Here is a 20,813-nt window from a genome sequence, read left to right on the forward strand (position 1 = left end):
ATATTTACCGATTTTAACCTTGCACATTGAAAGGTTTTCTGCTTTAACTCGAGCATTTAGGTACCATTGTTGCTTAGTGAGCTTGTATGATTTTACTTTACACCTATTTAAAACTATCTTTAGGGTGCCTGGTTCCTGTAGCATATTTTACATCTTCCATCACTATTATTAGAAACATCCTCTTTTCTACAGCTGTTATTTTCTCCCTCAATCTTCCTTTCAGTAAACAATTCTGCTTTGAAGGATCTTGTATCAAGTTTCAAATACAATTTGAAAGGAAGGCAAAAGTTGTACAACAGAACATTTTCTTATGTTGTAACCCAGTGTTCGTATTAAAAATCTTAAAATTACAGATGTTGTGTTAGTTTACAGAATAAAGGTCTCTTGATATTTTGGGAATAAAGGAGCAGACATCTCACTTTCCAAGACTGCATGATAGTTCTATTTAATATTCATGCATTCTTATCATTCCATTAAATCATAAATATTGTTAAATTTATCAAAATTACTTTTACATTTTATACGTAAGATAGTACCGGATCCAGCAGGAAAGGCATTTGAACCATTAATTTTGATCTTATTTAAGTCTTGGAGTTTTCTAGTCTATACAGGATTACGTTCAAGTCATTAATGTTATTGTCACTTCTAAGTAATTGTAGCAGTTTCCCCTCGAAAGAGAATTCAGAGATGATGACAAAGCAACTTTTGTTTCATTGCACTCAGAATTTTCTCATTGTGCAATTAGCAAAATCCTGATGATATGATTATTTGATTCAGTTTATTATTGTCACATTGTCAGATGAAACAGTGAAAATATTGTTTTGTGTGCTAGCCAGTCAAATCATACCCAATGTAAGTACATCAGGAGAATAGAACTGAGTGCATAATATAGTGTTACGGCTAGAGTTGCAGATCAAAGTGAAAACAGACAATCAATATTCAACTTTCATCATTTGACTTCAATACCAGGGACTTTGATAAGCTAAAACCTTTTTTCTTTTGACCTAATATTGTTTCTGTGTGACAAACCCAGGTAACCCTGGCTGAAACAATTGGCTGAAGCAAACCTACCATTTTAATCAAGAGGCACTGAAATTCTCTCTTTGCCCCTCCTTTGTTTATGTATTTTTTCAAGTTGCTGTTACCTTCTCATCAGGACCTGGAGCTGAAAAGAATGTTGATTCCTCCAATGCTTTCTTCATGGGCCCACCATTTGGATCCTCTGTCAATTGTGAGCTCATCCAAACTATTGCTGTATCTATCCTTACTCTTACCAAGTCGCATTCACACATCTCGCCTATTCTCACGAACCTGTCTTGGCTCCCAGTCTGCAGCATCTCCATTGGAATTTTTTGAAATAATCCTCATGGGCCTTTGCCCCATACCTATCTCTGTAACTTCCTCAGTCCAACAGCCTACAAGATCTTTGCTACTCCAAATATGGCACCTTACATATCCCTAACTATCATTACTCCACCATTGCTAGCTATGCCTTTAGCTACCTAGATTCCAGATGCTCCATTTTTGAAAACGATGTAGAATATAATTTGCATTGGAAAGTATTTTCCATTATATTTAATACGTTTATTTACTTGTCAGGAGAGAAGAAGCGAAACAATGCACATTAAATATTTAAAGTGTTGAAGTACACCAAAAAAGGGAATCTTTGGATTATTTTGATGTGCTAATGGACCCTGATACGGAAGACTCCTAAAGGATAACAATTGATCTGTAGAGACCACTCAGTCAGTCCTGTCACCAGCAAATGAACTTTGTACTTGTTTTCTTTTTCCAGTTACCATGAGTGATTTGGAAGATAAACCAAAGGATTTGATAAAAGTGACATATGAGAAACTTTCTACAGATGAAGTTGCAGAGACAGTCAAATCTCCATCTTGTGGAGCAGTATCTTTATTTATTGGTAAGTTGTTAAATTGTCCAGCTGGAATTCAAGCACAGTATAATCAATTACTCACTTCTTTTCCTAATTATAGATTTTTACTGAATGGAACTGATGAACTCAAGACTCAAGTTTTAAGTATTTTAGTTGATAATGTGTGTGTCTTGTGATTATAATACTGGGTGAATAAAAGTGAGTTAAAATCCCATAATGCTGAGTTGCTAAATAGTGGAATGTAAAAGTAATCCTGAAAGCTTCTATGTTGTTGTAAAGTCAGAAAAATAACTAGATGGCTTGCTAGGATATTAAGAATCACAAACAAATAAGTTGTAAATAGTCACGCCAAAACTAATAACTAACTCAGCGTCAAAAGTATCTGATTGCAGTCTGTAGTCTCCTGGTCAGATATATCCCATATTCCTTTGATCACATCAAAAGAAAGGATCAACCTTATTTAATACATTCATAGAATGACTCAGTACTTCAGGAGATCATTTGGCTAATTGTACCTATGTCAGCAGCTTGAAAGAAAGATTCACAGTGTTCCGTTTGCTTTATCCTCCCCATAACCCTGCATTTTCCCCATTCAAGTTGTTATGATCACGATGGGAAGAATGCATTATCTTTCTCTCGGCCCACAACATCATGGGCCTCAACATAAATTTAGTTATTTGATATGGTTTTTAATGTGGTTAATTGTATGTTTTTCGTATTAGCTGTAAGATTAGACTCATCAATCAGATTCCAAATATCTGCCTGTGGTACCAATTTGCCCTGTAAAATGGACTTTATGTAGCCCTTGCTTAGTTCACTATAAAGGGAAAATTCTTGGAACTTTTTTCTGGAACTGTTGTGTCTCCTTGATATCATTTGGCCTTTCTGTGACTACTGGAAATGCTACAATATTTACTTCTTGCAAATCATTCCTTGGAGTAAGCCAACTTTGTTTACAGGTAAACTACAGACAACTCCTATATATACTGTTCCAGATGTTAGTTCACACTTGACGTGCTTGATACAAAGGGATGGCCATAAACACCCAGCTAATATCATTCATTAAAAGGTAAAGGCTGTATACAGTCTTCAGGTGAAATGGTTCTCTAGGAAGATTTTAAAAGTTCACTCTGCCCATCTGCAAGAATTCAGAACCAGGAGATTGCAACTGTAAGACACACAGCTGAGAGAGATGACAATTAACAGATGGTCAACAAATCTAATCTCTTTTTCCATCACTCCCACAAACCTGAGAAGGACACAAGATGGGTGTGACTCTTGCCATTTGTAAGGCAGTCTGCTAGAAAAGACTTTCCTTTTCTCAGCAAAAGTTTGGGTGATTCCTGTATCCCTTAGTGTGGCAGTATGAGAAATAACCAGTTACTTTATCTTTTAACAAGAATTCCCCTGAATCACTCTGGTATCTGGTCTCCCTCGCCTGCACTCTGAGCAGTGTTTGTACTTGGCCTCACAGCTGCTGTTAGAGCTACAGTTTCGTATTTTGTTGTGGCTCCTTTCTTTGAATCACCCTGATTTATCCCAATAATAATGACAAATGACCTCCAGCAATCTATTCAAAGGTAACATTTGGGACTTCAAATATCACTTCCATCATCTGCACACTTTTTTCTAAATGGAGCAGCAGACCTGGAGCTGGCATTCCCACCTGTCCCTTCCCTACCCATCTTGTGTCCTTTTTGAGTTTATGGGAGTGATGGAAAAAGAGATTGAATTTGTTGACCATCTGTTAATTGTCATCTCTCTCAGCTGCCTGTCTTATAGTTGCAATCTTCTGGTTCTGAGTTCTTGCAGATGGGCAGAGTGAACTTATATATACTTCCAAGAGAAAAATTTCACCTGAGGATTACATACAGTCTTTACCTTTTAATGCCTGCATCAAACAGTCAAAATTATTTTTCTTTATGCTTTAAAATGGTTGATGGATTTGTCCTAAATTTCTATCTCTAAAGCTAAGAGACCAGTTTATACCACAAATAGTTTCTTTGGGCACTGTCCAGTTGTCTTTTGACCACTTCATCTGGTTGGCTCTCTTTTCAAAATAAATTAAAAAATGCTTCTATGTTCCTTTCATCAAATATTGGAAAGGCATACACAAGCTTAATTTGTTCTCCCAATTGGTCTTGGATTGACCAAGGGCATTTCTCATCAGTATGTTCTCAAGAATCAGATCCTTTTTTTTTTGGTGTTGCAATCTCCTAAATCAGTATTCCCTCTATTATTCCTTTGCTTGTCTTTCTCTTTTCCTTTCCTAAAGGTAAAATGCTCTTTCCTTTTCCTTTTTTATCTCTGAATTTTTTTTTTAACTTCTTTGAAGTTAATTGTCTTTCTTGTTTAAGCTTCATCATTTCACTTTTTTTATTCACTATGCTTCTCCTGCAACAAAATTCTTGTTAATTCAATTGAATCATCAACTGAATTATCTCATTTCTCTTTCAGTTTCAAATGCTGCACTATTTTCACTATTATATCTGCTATGTCAGCTCCTACTTTTAATTCCAACTTTAATTTTCAGCCATTGCTAATATCCTGGTTTTAGTTTTGCAATCCACTCAGGATTAAAACTTCCAACTCCAGAAGTGTTTTAACAATTGTCAAAGCCATTTTGCTTTAATAATTCAGGAGAAATCTGTTACATTTACTTACCTAGTTGCAATTAAGCAACTTTCAAATAAATTAGATTAGATTAGATTACTTACAGTGTGGAAACAGGCCCTTCGGCCCAACAAGTCCACACCGCCCCGCCGAAGCGTAACCCACCCATACCCCTACATCTACATTTACCCCTTACCTAACACTATGGGCAATTTAGCATGGACTGTGGGAGGAAACCGGAGCACCCGGAGGAAACCCACGCAGACACGGGGAGAACGTGCAAACTCCACACAGTCAGTCGCCTGAGGCGGGAATTGAACCCGGGTCTCAGGCGCTGTGAGGCAGCAGTGCTAACCACTGTGCCACCGTGCCGCCCACGGTCCTCATTAGAAACCATGCTAGAGGCTTCAGTTTTGTTATGACTGAGATAGGAAGAGTGCAGTGTTGTTCTCTAATCTCGCTAATCCACAGATCACAATATCTATTTAAATATTTTGCCCAGTACTTGGTATGATCGATGGTATGCTTTTTTACTAAATTAGACTTAGAATAAAAAATTGATCAACCAAACTTCTTCAATATACATAGGTTTGGTTTCACAAAAATCAAAAATTTATTCATGAAAGTGTAAACTGTTTAATGTTGTTTGAGGTATGAAAATAAAATTTTTACACTTCCAAATAATCCCAAACATGTGAACAAACAAACACATTGTGTGAATCTATGTAAAAGGAAACAACATGGATTTATTGGCAGAGATTTTAAAAAAACTTTGTCAATATCTCTGAATTCTTGAAGGCAAAAAGAATAAGATTTGATATGCTCAACTGACTGACAACCTGACATTCTGGTGCTAGAAGACTGATGTCACTGAAGATATGCATTTGTCTTTGTGGACTTCTGTAGATCCTGTTGGAAATAGCAACAAATTCTTTCGGCGGCTTTTCATGTGAAAGCAGCTGGACTGGGATTTCAGTTATCATAATGGACCCATGACAAGGGTCCTTTATCAGTAATAGGACTGAGCTGGAAACTTCACAAGATGTGTGTCCAAAAAGAAATGTCTTGATTTCACAAAATTTACCATGTTGTTTCATTCACCTCTTTGTAGATACCTGGGTTGTTTTCTTTTAATCTTCAAGTCCATGAAAGTGTTTAAATATGAAGCTTTCATAACTCAAATGTCTATTCAGTCAGAGGCCAGTTCGCTCAGTTGGCTGGATGTCCGGTTTGCGATGCAGAGTGATGCCAATTGCATGGGTTCAATTCCTGCAACAACTGAGGTTACCATGACAGATTCTCCTTCTCAACCTCTTCTCCTGCCTGACGCATTGCGACCCTCCAATCAAACCATCACCAGTTGTCTCTGTCCTCTAGGAGAACAGCCCTATGGTCTGTTAAGACTATGGCAACCTTATTTATTTTCCAATTGTCTTAAGTGCTTAAATCCCTCTTGGCTCCTCACTTCCCTCTCTGTTTGTAAGTTCTTCAGCTCTACAACCCCATGGAACCTCTGCATTTGTCCAATTTTGGCTCTCGCACATTCAAACTTTTATGCTCCAACATGGACCACTGTGGTTTCAGTCGTCTTTGTGCTAAACTCCGGAATTTCCTCCCTTTAAGCTCACTACCTTTATATGTTTCTGATATTTCAAGCGACTGGGCATTTGATTATCTGACTCTCAGCTACCTTCTCCCAGCCTCACCCCTCCGCCCATTTATCTCTGCACCCCCAAGGCACCCAGTCTCATTCCTGATGACGGGCTCCGGCCTGAATCGTCGATTTTCCTGCTTCTGACCTGTTGTACTTTTTCAGCAACTCACTCTCAACTCTGATCTCCAGCATCTGCAGACCTCACTGTCTCCATCTGAACTAATAGTTCACTATATATGATTCAGTGTTAGACTTTGACAAATTTTGACCATACCTTTCAGTCTGTTTTTACAGCATTAAAGTATGCATTTAAGTACCTGTTTTGTTCCATGCTGAATTAAAAGAAATCTGGTGAGAGATAAAGCAATTCTACAACCAATACATTAGGCTAACGTTTTCTAACACTACCATATTCAGGCAAGAATTGTGATGTAAAGCCACTCAAACCACAAAGAAAATTACAGCACAGGAAAGGGCCCCTTGGCCCTCCATTCCTGCAGCAATCCAAATCCTGTATCTAAACCTGTCTCACCTTTTTTCTAAGGGTCTGTATCCCCTTGCTCCCTTCCCATTCATGTATCTGTTCAGATATATTTTAAATGAGGCTCTTGTGCCCTCCTGTATTACCTCCGCTGGCACCAGATTCCAGGCACCCACCATGCTGTGCCTAAAGAGCTCTCCACGTGTACCTCCCCTAAACTTTTGCCCTCTCACTTTGAACTTGTTACCCCTAGTAATTGAGACACCCACTCTGGGGACGAGCTTCTTGCTATCCACCCTGTCTATACCTCTCATGATTTTGTAAACCTCAATCAGGCCACCCCTCAACCTCCGTTTTTCTAGTGAAAATCCCAATTATCCTCTCTTTAGTGCCCTCTATACCAGGCAACATCGTAGTGAACCCTCTCCAAAGCGTCCACATCTTTTTGGTAATGTGGTGACCAGAACTGTACACAGTATTTCAAATGTGGCCAAACCAAAGTCTTATCCAACTGTAACATGACCTGCCAACTCTTGTACTCAGTGCCCTGTCCGATGAAGGAAAGCATGTCGTATGCTGCCTTGACCACTCTATTGACTTGCGTTGCCACCTACAGGGAACAATGGACCTGAATACTCCAATCTCTCTGTACATTAATTTTCCCCAGAACTTTCCCATTTACTGTGTAGTTCGCTCTTGAATTGGATCTTCCAAACCTTGCCTTTGCCCGGATTAAACTCCATCTGCCATTTCTTTGCCCAACTCTCCAATCTATCTATATTCTGCTGTACTCTCTGACAGTCCCCTTCATTTTCTGCTACTCCACCAATCTTAGTGTCATCTGCAAATTTGCTAATCAGAGTACCTATACCCTTTTCCAGATCATTTATATATATCACAAACAACAGTGGTCCCAGCATGGATCCCTGTGGAACACTACTGGTTACAGGTCTCCATTTTGAGAAACTCCCTTCCACTACTACAGTCTGTCTCCTGTTACCCAGCCAATTCTGTATCCATCTAGCTAGTACACTCTGGACCCAGTGTGACTTCACTTTCTTCATTGCCTACCATGGGGAATCTTATCAAATGCCTTACTGAAGCCCATGTACATGACATGTACAGCCCTTCCCTCATCAATCAACTTTGTCACTTCCTCAAAGAATTCTATTAAGTTGGCAAGGCATGACCTTCCTTGCACAAAACCATGTTGTCTATCTCTGATAACCCATTTTCTTCCAAATGGGAATACATCCTATCCCTCAGTGTCTTCTCCATCAGCTTCCCTTACCCAGATGTCAGACTCACCCATTTGTAATTACCTGCTTAAACTATCCTCCTCAAACAAGAGGACAGCATTAGCAATTCTGCAGAACTCTCTGACCTCACTTGTGTTCCAGGATGCTGCAAAGATATCTGATAAGGCCCCAGCTATTTTCTCTCTCGCTTCCCTCAGTAACCTGGGGTAGATCCCATCTGGACCTGGGGACTTGTCTACCTTAATGCCTTCTAAAATAACCAACGCTTCCTCCCTCCTTATGCCGACTTGACCTAGAGTAATCAAACATCTATCCTAACTTCAACATCCATCATGTCCCTCTCCTCAGTGAATATCAATGCAAAGTACTCATTAAGAATCTCACCCATTTTCTCTGACTCCATGCATAACTTCTCTCCTTTGTCCTTGAATGGGCCAACCGTTTCTCTAGTTACTCTCTTGCTCCATATACAGAGGAATCTCGATTATCCGAATATCGGGTTATTCAGCAAGATCGCAAGATCCCGATGCTTAGCTAAGCAATGTTATCCGGCATTCGATTATCTGAAATTTGATTAACTCAACAAGATACTCCCCGCCAGTGTCATTTGGATAACCGAGATTCCTATGTATGTGAATAAAAGGCTTTGGGATTTTCCTTAATCCTGTTTGCTCAAGACTTTCAGCCCTCTAAATTCCCTATTTGAGATTACTCCTACATTCCCAATAGTCTTCCAAAGCTTCATCTGTCTTCAGTCGCCTAGACTTTATGTATGCTTCCTTTTTCCTCTTAGCTAGTCTCTCAATTTCACCTGTCATCCATGGTTCCCTAATTTGCCCATTTCTATCCCTCATTTTCACAGGAATATGTCTCTCTGCACTCTAATCAACCTCCATTTAAAAGCCTTCCACTTATCAAATGTGGATTTTCCTTCAAACAGCTGCTCCCAATTTACATTCCCCAGCTCCTGCCGAATATTGGTATAGTTTTGGCCTCCCCCAGTTTAGCATTCTTCCTTTAGGACCACTTCTATTTTGTCCATGAGTATTCTAAAATTTACAGAGTTGTAATCACTATCCCCAAAGTAATCCCGTACTAAAACTTCAACCACCTGGCCAGGCTCATTCCCAAACACCATGTCAGGTATGGCCCCTTCCTGAGTTGGACTATTTACATACTGATGCTCCTCACTGCTTGAGTCCTCCATAATGCCCTCTAGCACAGCTGTGGTATCCTCTTTGACCAGTAATACAACTGCTCCATCCCTTTTACTTATCTATCCCACCTGAAGCATCTATACCCTGTGATATTTAGTTGCCAATCATGCCCTTCCCTCAGCCAAGTCCCAGTAATAGCAATAACATCATACCCCAGGTACTAATCCAAGCTTTAAGTTCATCTGCCTTACTTACTACACTTATTGCATTAAAACAAATGCACCTCAGACCACCAATGCCTTTGCTTTCATCATCTGCTCCCTGCCTACTGTTTCTCTTAGTCACGTTGACTTCATTATCTAGTCCTTTACAGGCTTTAGTTACTACCTCCTTCCTGTCCACCAACCTCTTCATTTGGTTCTCATCCCTCTGCCGCATTAGTTTAAACCCTCCACAACATCGTTAGCAAAAGCACCTCCAAGGACATTGGGTTCCAGTCTGACCCAGGTGTAAACTGTCCAGTTTGTAATAGTTCCAACTCCCCAGAACCAGTCCCAATGTCCCAAATTTGTGAACCATTCTTCCTGCACTGTCTCTCAAGCCACGCATTCATCCTGCCTATTCTTTAATTTCTAATCTGACTAGCACGTGGCACTTGTAGCGATCCTGAGATTACTACCTCTGAGGTCCTACTTTTTAACTTGGCTCCTAATTCCTAAATTCTGCTTGTAAGACCTCATCCTATTTTTTAACCAATATTATTGGTGCCTATATGCACCACGACAACTGCCTGTTCACCCTCCCTCTTCAGAATGTTCTGCAGCTAGGCTGAGACACCCCTGACCTGTGCATCTGGGAGGCCACATACCATTCGGGAGTCTGGTTTTTGACCACAGAACCGTCTATCTACTCCCATTACAATTGAATCCCCTACGACTGTAGCCCTTCCACTCTGTTTTTTTTCCCCCACCATTCTGTAGAGCAGAGCCAGCCACGGTGCCATGAACACGGCTACTGCTGCCTTCCCCTACTGCTTCCTTCTACTCCAACAGTATCAAAAACAGTACACTGGTTTTGGAGGGTGAAGGCTGCAGGGGACACCTGCACTGCCCCCCCTGCTCTTTCTCTGCCTTTTGGACTCCCATTCCCTTTCTCCCTCAGCAATCCTAATCTGCGGTGTGACCAATTTGCTAAATGTGCTATCCAAGACCCCCTTAGCATCGCATATGCTCCAAAGTGAGTCCATCTGCAGCTCCATTGCCATCATGCAATCTAACGAGAGCTGCAGCTGGGCACACTTCTTGCACGTGAAGGAATCAGGGACATCCCTGAGCTCCCACATTGACCAAGAGTTACTGCTAACTCAACTAACTGCAGAAAGCAGCTTCATGAACATTCCTATTTTAGCCATCATGTAGGTCAGCATATGTTTACAAGAGACCAAGCTGAAACATTTGTAAGTGTCTTAAATGTTGGGTTGATGATAATCTCCACAATTTCCTTTAGAAGTCTCCATTATAGATCCCAGCATACAAAGAAAATTTATAGCCCAGGAACAGGCCCTTCAGCTCTCCAAGCCTGTGCCCATCCAAATCCACACTTTAAACATATCGCCCAATTCCTAAAGATCTGTATCTCTCTGCTCCCCACCTACTCATGGATCTGTCCAGATGCACCTTAAATGAAGCTACCATGCCTGCCTCTGCTAGCAACTCGTTCCAAGCAGCTACCACCCTCTGTGTAAAGTATTTTCCACATGTATCCCCCTTAAACTTTTCACCTCTCACTTTGAATGCGTAACCTCTCGTTATTGAATCCCTCACCCTGGGTAAAAGCTTATCTCTATCCACCCTGTCTATACCCTTTTTGATTTTGTAAACCTCAATCAGGTCCCAACTCAATCTCCTTTTTTCTAGTGAAAACAATTCTAACCTACTCAACCTCTCTTCATAGCTAGCATCTTCCATAGCAGGCAACATTCTTGTAAACCTTCTCTGCACCCTCTCCAAAGTGTCCACATCCTTTCGGTAATGTGGCGATCAGAACTGTACACAGTATTCTAAATGCAGCCGAACTAATGTCTTGTACAATCTTAACATTACCTTCCAACTCTTATACTCAGTACCTATCCAATGAAGTCAAGCATACCAAATGCCTTCTTGATCACTCTATCCACCTCTGCAGCCCCCTTCAGGGTACAATGGACTGAACTCCCAGATCTCTCTGCTCATTAACTTTTCCCTAGGCTCTTCTGTTTACAGTATAGTTTGCTTTAGAGCTAGACCTTCCAAAATACATCCACATCACATTTGCCTGGGTCGAACTCCATCTGACACTTCTCCGCCCAACTCTCCAGTCTATCTATATCCTCCTGTATTCTTTGACAGTCCCCTATGCTTTCTGCTACTCCACCCAATCTTTGTATCATCTGCAAACTTACTGATCAGACCAACAGTGCCCACTTCCAGATCATTTTTATTTTACCTTTCTTCATTTCGAGAAGCTCCCTTCAACTACTACTCTGTCTCCTGTTGCTCAACCGGTTCTTTATCCACCTAGCTAGAACACTCTGCACACCATGTGGCTTCATTTTCTCTATTAGTTTACAATGGGGAATCTTACCAAATGCCTTACTAAAGTACTTGTATATGACATCTACAGCCTTTCATTCATCTATCAGCTTGGCCACTTCCTCAAAAAATGCTATTAGGTTGGTAAGGCATGATCTTCCCCGCACAAAACCATGTTTCCTATCACTGATAAACCCATTCTGTTCCAAATATAAGTAGATTTTATCTCTCAGTACCTTCTCCAGCCACTTTCCTACCACTGACATCAGGCCCACTGGTCTGTAGTTACCTGGAATATCTCTACTACCCTTTTTGTACAGGGGACAACATTAGCAACCTTCCAGTCCTCCGGCACCTCACCTGTGTTTAAGGATGCTACAAAGATATCAGGGCCCCAGCTATTTCCCCTCTCGTGTACCTCAGCAACCTGGGATAGATCCCATCTGGTTCTGGGGATTTGTCAACCTTAATATCCTTTAGGCTACCCAACTCATCTTCCCTCCTTCTATCAATGTGATCCAGAGTAAACCAGCTTCTATCTCTAATCTCAACATTCATCATGCCCCTCTTCTCCGTGAACACTGATGAAAGTAATCATTGAGAATCTCACCCATTTTCTCAGGTTCAACACAACCTTCCTTCCTTATCCTTTAATAGACCAACCCTTTCTCTTGTTACCCTCTTGCTGCTTATATATGAATAAAAGGTCTTGGGATTATCCTTAATTCTGCTAACTAAAGTTATTTCATGACCCCTTTTAGCTTGCTTGATTCCTTGTTTAACATTGGTCCCACTCTCCTCATATTCCTCCAAGACCCATTCTGTTCTTCGCTGCCTGGGCCATATGTATGCTTCCCTTTTCCTCTTGGCTAGTTGAATGATTTCTCCTACCATCTATGCTTCACCAGTCTTGCCTTTCCTATCTCTTGGTTTCAAAGGGACATGCCTATCCTACACTATCTTCAACCTCTCTTTGAAAGCCTCCCACATATCAAATGTGGACTTCTCTCCAATAGCTGCTCCCAGTCCACATTTCCCTCAGTAGCTTCTCCAGCAACTTTCCCACCACTGACATCAGGTCCACTGGTCTGTAGTTACCTGGAATATCCCTACTACCCTTTTTGTACAGGGGACAACATTAGCAACCTTCCAGTCCTCCGGCATCTCACTTGTGTTTACGGATGCTACAAAGATATTAGGACCCCAGCTATTTCCCCCCTCGCGTGCCTTAGCAATCTGGGATAGAGCTCATCTGGTTCTGGGGATTTTAGCATAATTGGCCTTCGCCCAGTTTAGTACTCTTCCCTTAGGACCACTCTCATCTTTGTCTGTGAGTAATCTAAGACATACAGAATTGTGGTCACTATTCCCAAAGAAATCCTCCACTGCAATTTATACCACCTGGCCTGGCTCATTCCCCAACACCAGGTCCCGTTCGACCCCTTCCCTCGTTGGACTATTGACATATTGCTCTAGAAAACTTTCCTGGATGGTCCTTACAAATTCTGCGCTATCCAGACCTCTGACACAAAGTGTATCCCAGTCAGTATTGGGAAAATTACAATCTCCCATCACCACCACCCTGTTGCCTCTACATCTTTCCATAATCTGTTTACCTATTTGGTGTTTTACCTCACGCTTGCTGTTGGGAGGCCTGTAACACAGCCCTAACAGTGTCACTGCACCCTTATTTCTCAGCTGTAGTGATAATGTGTCATTGCTCAAGCCCTCCATAGTGTCCTCCTTTAGCACAGCAATGATATCATCCCTGACCAGCAATGTAACCCCCCGCCCCTACTAGTTCCCTTCCTGCCCTGTCTGAAGCATCTATATCCTGGAACATTTAGTTGCCAAAGATGCTTTTCCTTCAGCCAAGTCTCTCTGATTGCAATAATGTCATACAGGCACCAATCCAAACCCTAAGTTCATCTGCCTTACCCACTAATACTCCTTGCATCAAAGTATATGCACTTCAGGCCGCCAGTTCTTTTGTGTTCATCGACTCTTTACCTACTCCTCCCCTTAGTAATGCTAACTTCATGATTCTTACAGTCTCTAGTTTCCACCTCACTGTCTAGTAGCCTTCTCTTCTGGTTCCCAGTCCCCTGCCACATTAGTTTAAAACCTCCCCAACAGCATTAGCAAAAATTCCCTTCATGACATTAGTTCCAGTCTGGTTCAGGTGTAGACTGTCCAATTTGTAATAGCCCCATCTTCCCCAGACCGGTCCCAATGTCCCACAAATCTGAACCCCTGTCTCCTACACCATCCCTCAAGCCACATGTTCATCCTGCCTATTCTTTCATTTCTACCCTGGCTAGCACGTGGCACTGGTAGCAATCCTGAGATCACTACCTTTGAGGTCCTCCTCTTAACGTGGCTCCTAACTTCCTAAATTCTGCTTGTAAGACCTCATCCCATTTTTGTTTTTACTAATACAGCTGGCTGTCACCCTTCTCTTTCAGAATGCTCTGCAGCCGATCGGTGACATTCCCGACCTGACAGACAAATAGATACAGACAAATTGATCCACTCCAAATAATATTAAGTAACTGCAGAGTGTGTGCTGTGCATGATCACAATCAACATCGACAGCATGGTGGCTCAGTGGTTCCCACTGCTGCCTCACAGCGCCAGGGACCTGGGTTCGATTCCGGTCTTGGGTGACTGTCTATGTGGAGTTTGCACATTCTCCCTGTGTCTGCATTGGTTCCCTTTGGGTGCTCTGGTTTTCTTCCACAATCCAAAGATGTGCAGGTTAGGTGAATTGGCCATGCTAAATTGCACATCATGCTCAGGGATGTGTAGGTTAAGTGCATTAGTCAGGGGTAAATGTATAGTAATATGGTAGGGGAAGGGGTCTGAATAGGTTACTTTTCAGAGGGTCGATGTGGACTTGTTGGGCTGAAGGGCCAGTTTCCACGCTGTAACATTTTTGGATGTTGTGTTGAAGCCATTTAAAAAAAAAGGAAGATAACCTAATCTTATTGGCCTGATCTAGCAAGTAATAACTATGTTAACATCTACATTATCAGTAATTTGTTTGAGAATGCACCAGATTGCACAGCTATTCAGAAGCTTATTTTTGTCCAAAAGCTCAGAATTGTATACATAGCAATAAAAAAGGCCATGAATTAATTGTAGAAATGTTTCCAATAATTGGAATAACCGGTATAATTAATGCTTTCTAAACAACAGTTTTCTACTTGTCTACTTTTGCATTTGCTTAATATTGTTGCTTCTGTGAATTGCTTTTATTTGAAAATAAATCCAGACAGTAATTAGAATTAACAAGATGTCGTGGATATTAGGTTTTTGCATTCTTTGGTTCTTTTTCACTTATAATGCTTTTGCTTGTAGATCTGAAATGTTAGCCGTACTTTCCAGTTATAGAAATGTTGCCCAGCATGCTGAGTGTTTCTAGCCCTTTCCATTTTTTTAAGAAGTGGGAATTGGCAATCATCCTGTTGTTTGATCTCCTCTCCCTCCCGCTTGTTGATATTATGGGAGAGACTAGACCAAAGGGTCACAATTTTTAAAAAAATGATGATTTCTGAAGAAGAGCCATTCTGGACAGAAAACTTTGGCTCTGTTTCTCTCTCCACAGATGCTGCCAGGCCTGTTGGGTTTCTCCAGTGATTTTGTTTAAAAATATAGATTCTCCTATATAAGGTGGAGCTGAGTACCATTTTTCTGAGAGTTGCAAGTCTGAAATTCCTCATCTAAAAAGGAGTGGAGGCAGAAACTGTGATGCATCTTTAAGGCTAAGTTAGATTCTGAGTGACAGGAGTTGAAGGATATTGTGGGTCAGCAGGAAAGTGAACTTGAGGCCTTAATCAGATCTGCCATAATTTGTTAAATAAATAGCAGCCTGTGGTCCAGATTACGAATCATTTTTGAAATCTGAGATGTAAGCACAAAGTCTTGCCATGATCATCTTAGTGAATTCCAGCAGTTCTTCGTGTAGATGGTGCATTCAGCTACTGACCTGGTAGTGAACAGAGTGATTGATTGCTTAAGGTGGAGGACTGTTATGTCTTGCATTGTGTTGAGTTCCTTGACTGTGCTTAGGTAAGTAAATGGATGCCTCGTAGATTGTGGACTGGTTTGGAGAGTCAAGAGGTGAGTCACTTACGATACAAAACAATATCTGCACTTGTAATAACAGTATTTATATTGGATGGTCCTGATCGGTTTCTGATTAAAGGTGCGATTCACATTCATAGAGATCTATAGCACTGAAAAAGGCCCTTTAGCCCATCACGTCTACACTGGTCAAAACAGCGACCTAATTCCATTTTTTAGCACTTGGTTCATAGCCTTGAATGTCTCAATGATATAATGCCATTGAATGCCAAACTGACACATTTCTGTAATTGGAAATGGCCATTGTTTGGCACTTGTGTGGAATAAATATTAACTGCTACTAATCAGCCAAAACTTGAATGTTATCAAGGTAGTGCTGGATGTGTGTATGGTTGTTCTGAAAAGTGGCAAGTGGAATTGAATACATTTGTTCTTCAAATACACCACAAGAGATGGTCATTGAAGGTGAAAATAGTTAGGCCCATGACACTACCTTTCCTCCGGGTGCTCCGGTTTCCTCCCACACTCCAAAGATGTGCAGGTCAGGTGAATTGGCCATGCTAAATTGCCCGTAGTGTCAGGTAAGGGGTAGATGTAGATGTAGGGGTATGGGTGGGTTACGCTTCGGCGGGGCGGTGTGGACTTGTTGGGCCGAAGGGCCTGTTTCCACACTGTAAGTAATCTAATCTAATCTAAGTTTGGAAGAGGATTTTTCTCACATCATTACCATTGTCCTTTGTACCAGGATTTTTCACAATTTGTTCACAGGATGTGGGCATTACTGGCTAGGCCAGCATTTATTGCCCATCTCTTGACGAGTTCTTGGGAGTTAGATGATTGATCTCAAACAACTACAGCATTTTCCTTTGTGCTTAGTATGACTCCAACCAGTGGAGAATTTTGCTCTAGTTATCATTGACTCCAATTTTACTTGGACTTGTCACACCTGACCACAAGCTACTTTGATCTCATGTCTGTATTTCAGACCATTTTCCTAAGTTTGAACCAGAGCTTCAACATTTTTACTTTTCACTGAATGCACTGAATAAAGTTTGGCCCAGTAGCAATGAAAGAACAGCTATATATTTTCAATCTCTATGACTCTATAAGTCAGTTGGATATGTGATTTGAGGGGGAACTTGACTGTCGTGATATTGTCCCCATGCATCTGTCCTTCTCAGTGGTGGATGCTGTGGATTTGGAAAGTGTTGGAGAGGCTTGGCAAGTTGCTATAGTACGTTTTGTAGGTGGTGCACATTACCAATGTGCCCATCTTGTGGGCAGTGTATGTCGAAGATGGTAGATGGAGTGCCACTCAAGTGGGGTTGTTTGTCAAGTCATGGATAATGTCAAGATTCTTCAGTGTTGTTGGAAGTACACTCACTTAGTCAAGTAGAGAATATTTCATCACATTGGTGACTAATACCTTTTAGACGTGGACAACCTTAGGAGTCAGTTGAGTGATGCGCTGCAGAATTCCTGACCTTTGTAGCCACAGTATTTTATATGGCTTATCCATCAGTTTCTGGTGATTGATAACTATAAGACCATTAGACATAGGAACACAAATTAGGACATTCAGCCCAGCGAGTCTGCACTGCCTTTCAGTTGTGGCTGATAAGTTTCTCAACCCCATTCTCCATTTTTCTCCCTGTAACCCTTGGTCCCCTTGACAATCAAGAACCTATCTGTCTCAGCCTTAAATATACTCAATGACCTGGCCTCCACAGCCTTCTATGGCAATGAATTCCATAGATCCACCACTCTCTGGCTGAAGAACACATCCAAGTTGATGTTATCTGGGTATTCCATGATGGCAATACCATTGAATGTCAAAAGCAGATTCTCTCTTTGAGAGGCTTGTTACCTGACACTTTGTGGCATGAATGCTACCTCATACTTCTTTCACCCTGGCCTATATGATGTCCGGGTCTTGCTCCCTGTGAGCAATGGCTGACATCCCATGAGCACATTCTCCTTCAGTATGTGAGGAGGCATAGGTGGTGCTGAATATTGTGCCGACATTGGCAAACATTTTCCACATTTGACTGTACAATGGAGGGAATGTCCTTTGAAGTAACTGAAGGTGGACCTTGGAAACTACCCTGAGGAGATCCAGCAGTAATGTCCTGATACTGAGATGATTGACCTCTAACAGTCACATTCTTTCTGCTTTGTGTTAGATATGATTCTTACTAGTGGAGAGTTTGCGCTGATTCCCAATGACTCCGATTTTGCCAGAGCACCTTGACGTTACATTTGGTCAAATGTAGCCTTGATGTCAACTGCAGTCGTTTTCATATCTCTCCTGGTGTTTAGCTGTTCCTTTCTTGATGGGGCAAAAGATGTAATGATCCTGGTGTAATGATTATTGATGGTGTGTGATGTAATGATTATTGATCCTGGTCTAAAATGTATGAACATGGTCTAGAATCAAGTGATTATTGCAGGACCCAAAAGAACTGAAACTGAAGATTGATGAGTAGATTATTGGTTAAAATTTCAACTTGATGCTTTTCATCATTTTACTGATGGTCAGGAGTACATTGATGCTATGGCAATCTGCTGCATTGGATTTGTCCCATTTCTTGCAGGTAATTGTGAGCAATTTTCCAAATTCTTGCCCAAGTGGCAGTGTTGTTGTAGCTAGTGCCATGGCTAGTTCTGGAGAATAGGCCTTCAGTGCTGTAAATGTTATGTTGTTGAACCCCGTAGTCCTTAAATCAATCAATGCACTTGAATGTTTCTCTATCACATGGGGTAAAAGGAATTGGACAATCCTGACTCCTGAGCTGATGGGAACCCCAGAAGGTTACCAAGAACAGTTATTTGCTTGATAGTTCAGAAAGAAGATTACGACAAATGTTTCAGTGTCTTTATTTGGAGCAGGAATAGAATATTCAGTTCTTTGACTCCACTCCACCATTCATTGATTATTTACCTCACACTGTTTTACTGCAGTGTCTTTTCCTACTTGTTGTTTTTACTATGTTGAAGTCTATTGACCCTATTTAAACATATTCAAAGACTGAGTCCCCACAGCTCTCTAAGGAATAAAATATCAATGATTCACCAGCCTGTATGTGAAGAAATTCTTCCTGAACTCAATTCGGATTAGTATGTCTCTCACTTTGAGACCGTGTCCTCTAATTCTAGTACCCCAGCCAGGGGAACTACCCTTTTGCTTCTATCCTGTCCAGTTTTGTACACTTAATGAGGCCATCTACAATTGCATTAAGTATTACTCCTACACTCAATTCCTCTTGTTGTAAAGGGCAACACATCATTTAGCTGTGTCTGCATTTTAAGTGACTCATGAACAATGAAACCCAAGTCATTCTAAAGTTCCATACTTCCTCTCAGTATAAAGATGTACACCTTTTTGGTTTTCCTGAAAGTAAATTATTGACAGGTAGAACACAAATGAGTAATTTTTTGACATCTCACTTAGCTTTTCCAAATCCCCTTCAAGTATCTTTATATGATCCTCACCTCTCTCACTTCCACTTAGTTTTGTGTCATCTGCAAGCTTGGAAAATTTTAATCCCCACATGCAAAACATTGATGTAGATTGTGAATAGCCCAAGTCTCAATCCTTATGATAGCCCACTAGTTCATTAGATTACAAAGTGTGTTTGATAGTGTACTGTACATAAGGCTACTTAATAAGATGAGGCCATGTTTTTGTGGGTAGTTTATTAATATGAATAGAGGACTAGCTAACAAATAGACAGTTTGGATAAAGGGAGCATTTTCAGGATGGCAGCCTATAATTAGTTCCACTAGCTGTGGCCACAATTATTTACAATCTGTATTAATGACTTGAATAATGGAAATTAATAAACTATTGCCAAGATTATCTATGACACAAACATAGATGGGAAAGTAAGTAGTGAAGGTGACACACATAGTCTACAGAAGGGGATAGATAGAAACGGAGTAGTCAAAAACTTTGGCAGATGAGATATGATATCGGAAAATGGTTATGCACTGATTTTTTGGTCAGGAAAAACCAAAGAAATTTCACTCAAATGAGTCTGGGTATGAAGGAATTTTCTTTTGAGGAGTGGTTGAGTAGGTTGGGTGTGTTCTCATTGGAGGTTAAAAGAATGGGAGGTGACCTTACGCAAGTTTCTTAGGGGGCGTGACCATGTAGATGCAGAAAGGTTTTCTTCTCTTGGGACAGTCCAGGATCAGACAGCACAGTTAATGATTATTCATGTTTTATTTGCCCTTTGAACATCATGAATCTGTGGAATACTTTACTGCAGAGGATTGTAGAGGCTGATTAATTAAGTATATTCAAGATTAAGATTGAAAATCTGACAAGGAAATTAAGTGCTTTTGGGCTGAAGCAGAGAAGTTGAGTTGAAAATTATCTGATTAGCCATGATCTTATTGAATAGTGGGGCATTGACTGGCCTATTCCTGCTCTTATTGTCTTATTGTCTGGCAGCCTTACATTTGAACCATGTATTCCTACTCTGTTTTCTATTCATTACTCAGTTCTTAACCCTGTCAGTTTATTCCCCTTAATCTAATGTGCTCTAATTTAGTTTGCTAATGTCTCGTGTGGGACTCATCAAAACTTTTTTGAAAATGTAAATATAGAAGTTCTACAGGTTCTCCCTTATCTATTCTGCTAATTACATGTTCAAAGAATTACATAAATCCATGTTGACCCTGCTCAATCATACCACCATTTTTCAAGTGACATATTATTAAATTCTATTTTATAGATTCTAGCATTTTTCTTGCAACTCATATTTACCTAATAGGGTCTGCAGTTCATTGTTCTCTCTCTCTCTCTCTCTCTCTCTCTCCCTTTCTTAAATTGTGTGGTAAAATTTGAAACCCTTTAATTTGCATGACTGTTCCAGGGTGTCTCAGAAGTTTGTAAGATGATGACCAATGCACCTACTATTTTAGCAGCTACTTATTTTACCACTCTGTGGCAAATAATTAGATTCAGATTTTTACTTACTTTTAAATCTTACCAATTTTTAAAATTTAATATTCACATTTGTTTAGTAGTATAGAAGCTGAGTATAGCAGAAACGAGACACATTTTCTCAGAGCTTACTGTGTTTCACTCATCA

At 40.6% G+C, this 20,813-nt stretch overlaps 1 protein-coding gene across 1 annotated transcript in view; it reads left to right on the top strand.

Annotated features, from left to right (window-relative positions):
• The first annotated feature begins 1,800 nt into the window (after positions 1-1,800).
• The window catches only part of LOC140477785 (molybdopterin synthase catalytic subunit), a 68,682-nt gene continuing 49,669 nt past the window's right edge, over positions 1,801-20,813 (top strand). Inside the window, exon 1 of the mRNA XM_072571630.1 lies at positions 1,801-1,921. Within this exon, the coding sequence (XP_072427731.1) occupies positions 1,801-1,921 (121 nt within the window). The remainder of the gene's footprint in view (positions 1,922-20,813) is intronic.

This window comes from Chiloscyllium punctatum, chromosome 1 (assembly GCF_047496795.1).
Source record: "Chiloscyllium punctatum isolate Juve2018m chromosome 1, sChiPun1.3, whole genome shotgun sequence".
NCBI classification, from domain to species: domain Eukaryota; kingdom Metazoa; phylum Chordata; class Chondrichthyes; order Orectolobiformes; family Hemiscylliidae; genus Chiloscyllium; species Chiloscyllium punctatum.